Source organism: Lates calcarifer, unplaced genomic scaffold (assembly GCF_001640805.2).
Source record: "Lates calcarifer isolate ASB-BC8 unplaced genomic scaffold, TLL_Latcal_v3 _unitig_1738_quiver_2660, whole genome shotgun sequence".
Lineage (NCBI taxonomy): Eukaryota > Metazoa > Chordata > Actinopteri > Centropomidae > Lates > Lates calcarifer.
The window spans coordinates 15,378-18,291 of record NW_026115726.1 but is presented as its reverse complement, the minus strand read 5'-3'; the positions used below and the strand labels follow the sequence as shown (position 1 = coordinate 18,291).

At 47.9% G+C, this 2,914-nt stretch overlaps 1 protein-coding gene across 1 annotated transcript; it reads right to left on the bottom strand.

The window, feature by feature from the left end:
• Nucleotides 1–1,098: 1,098 nt before the first annotated feature.
• LOC108890340 (zinc finger CCHC domain-containing protein 18-like) lies at nt 1,099–1,983 on the bottom strand. The gene has a single exon (XM_018687205.1). It carries the CDS (start codon nt 1,981–1,983, stop codon nt 1,099–1,101), a length of 885 nt encoding a protein of 294 aa, XP_018542721.1.
• Between the last annotated feature and the right edge of the window lie 931 nt (nt 1,984–2,914).

Sequence of the window (2,914 nt, the reverse complement as noted above, 5' to 3'; positions counted from 1 at the left end):
AGTTTGAATGGTGTTTCATCTGACAGTTTGACGTTATGCTTGACTTTGTCCGTCCTTCCGAAGTCAGTGTCGTTCTGGGCGAAGACCTCAGGCATGCTGTTCAGCTTTTGAGTGATTCTACCTTTCCATTGCGGAGGGACTGGGACTCACCAAAGTCGAAGGCTAGGTCAGCTGGAGTGTTCTGATTCAGATGGCTTGGTCACGCTCTGTTTGTGGGACAGAATGGTCTGAATTGCACTGAGCTCAGCGATCACAGTCTTGGCTGGGATGGTAATGTCATGCCCCGACTCGTTGGAACCACAACTGGTAGTTTGCCTGGCTGTCTGTGTGGTAGGTCAACGAGACAGGGCTTCACTAGCAATCCTCCTGGGAGAGAAGACGGTGTAGGGTACTCCATGATGACAGACCTCTCAGTGTGGAACTCTTTGACTGACACCATTCCTTCCAGGACAACCATTCCTCCAGCTGGAATGACTTTTCTGTCTCTGCCTTGCATCCTCACCAGTCCGAAGTTACTGTCATGGTTTTGCCCCTGTCGCAGTTGAAGCACTTTCAGCACTGTTCTGTAGCTGTTCAGGACAGGATGGCAGCTTTCTGGGTCTCTCTACACATACCATACACTACATTGAGTGTGTTTGTACCAATCAGTATCTGGTACCCTGAGGTGCCACTGTCCAGAACTACCAGAGCCAACGTTGGGACTTCATATTCAGCTCCGAGGAACTGGCTTTGGGAAGGTGATGGCGACTTCAACATAAACCGATGTAGGGCACAAGTTGACCATTGGCCCCTTCAACTTCCAGAGGGTTGTAGAGTGGTTCAATCTGTTGGTCAGGTAAATGTTCATTGTAAAAGGACTTGGTGACTGTGGTTACTTGCGAACCGGTTTCAAGGAGACAATTTGAACTGTTTGCCGTGAATTGTGACTTGACCTGTGCTTTTCATGCCAATCAGCTTTTGCGGGACTCTGAAGGGGTGTTTTCTGACGTTGGACTGGTTCAAGGCCAGCACCGAACCTGGGCTTGGCATCGCTTTTATTTTAGCAGGGCGTTGATGAACCGCTCCAGCCTCAGTTTTCCCTGCAACTGGAGACTCCATCTAAAAATCCTTATGTTCAGGTGCGTGTCCCTTAGCCTCCCAGAGGCGCTGCTTTTCTCTCAACTGATCTCTCTTTTCATTGACGAGAGTGGGGTTTGGACTGTTACTGCAAGCTGAGGAGATGTGACCATCCTCGCCGCACTTGAAACAATAGCAAGGTCTCGGGTGGGTGCTTGTCTTTGAGTTGGTAGGTTTCCAGCTTGGTGCTCTAGGATCAAGTTTAGATGCTGCCGGTCTGCTTGGGTGATGTTCAGAGCTCACCTTGGGTTTCGGGGACTTTTTGGCCTTCTTAGACATCAGCGTGGCGAGTTGGCTCTGCAGTGACGCCACCTGCTGTTTAAGCTTTGTCAATGGGTCAGACTCAGGCTGGAACACTGCATGTTGACTGCAGGCGCATGCACTCTGAGAACTTGCCATAGCCCGCTGCCGGTGTGAGCCAATGTGCTTCTTCATACGTGTGGCTTTAGCTGCTTGTCTATCCTCTTCAGTGCGGATTAACAACAGGAGCTCTGAAAATGCTGGGGGCCAACTTTTCTTTTCTTCCAGGTTGAGGTCAGAGAGTAAAGTGTTGTCCCAACATCCGCGGCAAAACTGCTTGAGAATGTGCCTGTCTGCTTCTCTAGCAGCAGCTCCTCCTCTTCTAACAGCAAGATTCAGGGCAGCTTGAAGACGACAGAGGTAAGTAGAGGCCTTTTCACCAGGATCCTGAAGAGCATTCATAAACTGGGCGAAAAGCTCTTCGCCGTCCTCGACGGTTCCAAAGGCTGCATCCGGCAGCTGAAGGTAGATTTCAGGAGTAGCTTCAGGGCTCAGTCTTTTGACAATATCTGCTGCAGGGGAGAGCAAACTTTCAAAGATTTTCCAGGACTTCTGTAGATTAGACATGGTGGGGTCTTTCCTGAGAAGTTCAACATGTGAACGCCATGTGTCATAATCTGTCTCACTGTTGGGCCTGGGGATCTTACCTGAGAATGAACGAAGCTTGATGGGAAAGTGTGAATGTGTGTTTAATTCATCTCTCCTCACAATGTGCTCAACAATGACCCTTTGAATTTCAGGTGGATTCAGGTCACTCCCCACACTGGATAGACTCTGCTTCACATCAGCTGGTGAACGTGGCTCAGCACAACTTTGGCTCCAGACTCACTATCACCACTGCCATCAGCCTCAATTGTCTCGCTGATTTCTGACATCATGTCTTTCAGCACTTCTTCGAAGCCTCTTCCACTTAGTTTGGCTAACTTCTTTATTTCATCAAGGTAGGTTTTGGTAACACTACCGCCAACTTTAGTTGTGTACACACTTGCCAGAGCTTGAACATAGTATTTTACGTCTGGATTGTCTTTAAGTTCATGTGTGTAGGGAAGAAAAGGGGTTAAGGCTTCAATAGCAGCACCATCTTGATACTCAATAATCAGGTTTCTATAAAACTCTGACTTAACGTTGGTGACTGGGACAAGTCTCATGGAGCCATACCTCTTAAGGAAGTCTATGACCTCCTCATCTTCTGGTGATTCATGTAAGCCACTAACAATTACTGCATTGGGGACTTTGATACCCGAGCTCATAATGAACTCCATTTTTTAGCAATGAGAAATTTACACACAGACAAGGAACTTATACACCTGAAAATTTGTGTCAAACACTCATAAGTCTTTCACACACTTGTAATGTGGTCCACTGCTAACACATAACCAGGCTCCTGGCTGGCTCGCCACTTGTAATGGTTATTGCAGGTAAGTATACCGATGATGGTTTAATACTAAGCCAGTGTCAGTAAGATCCAGGAACGACTGCAGAGCCTGAAAGCCTGTGT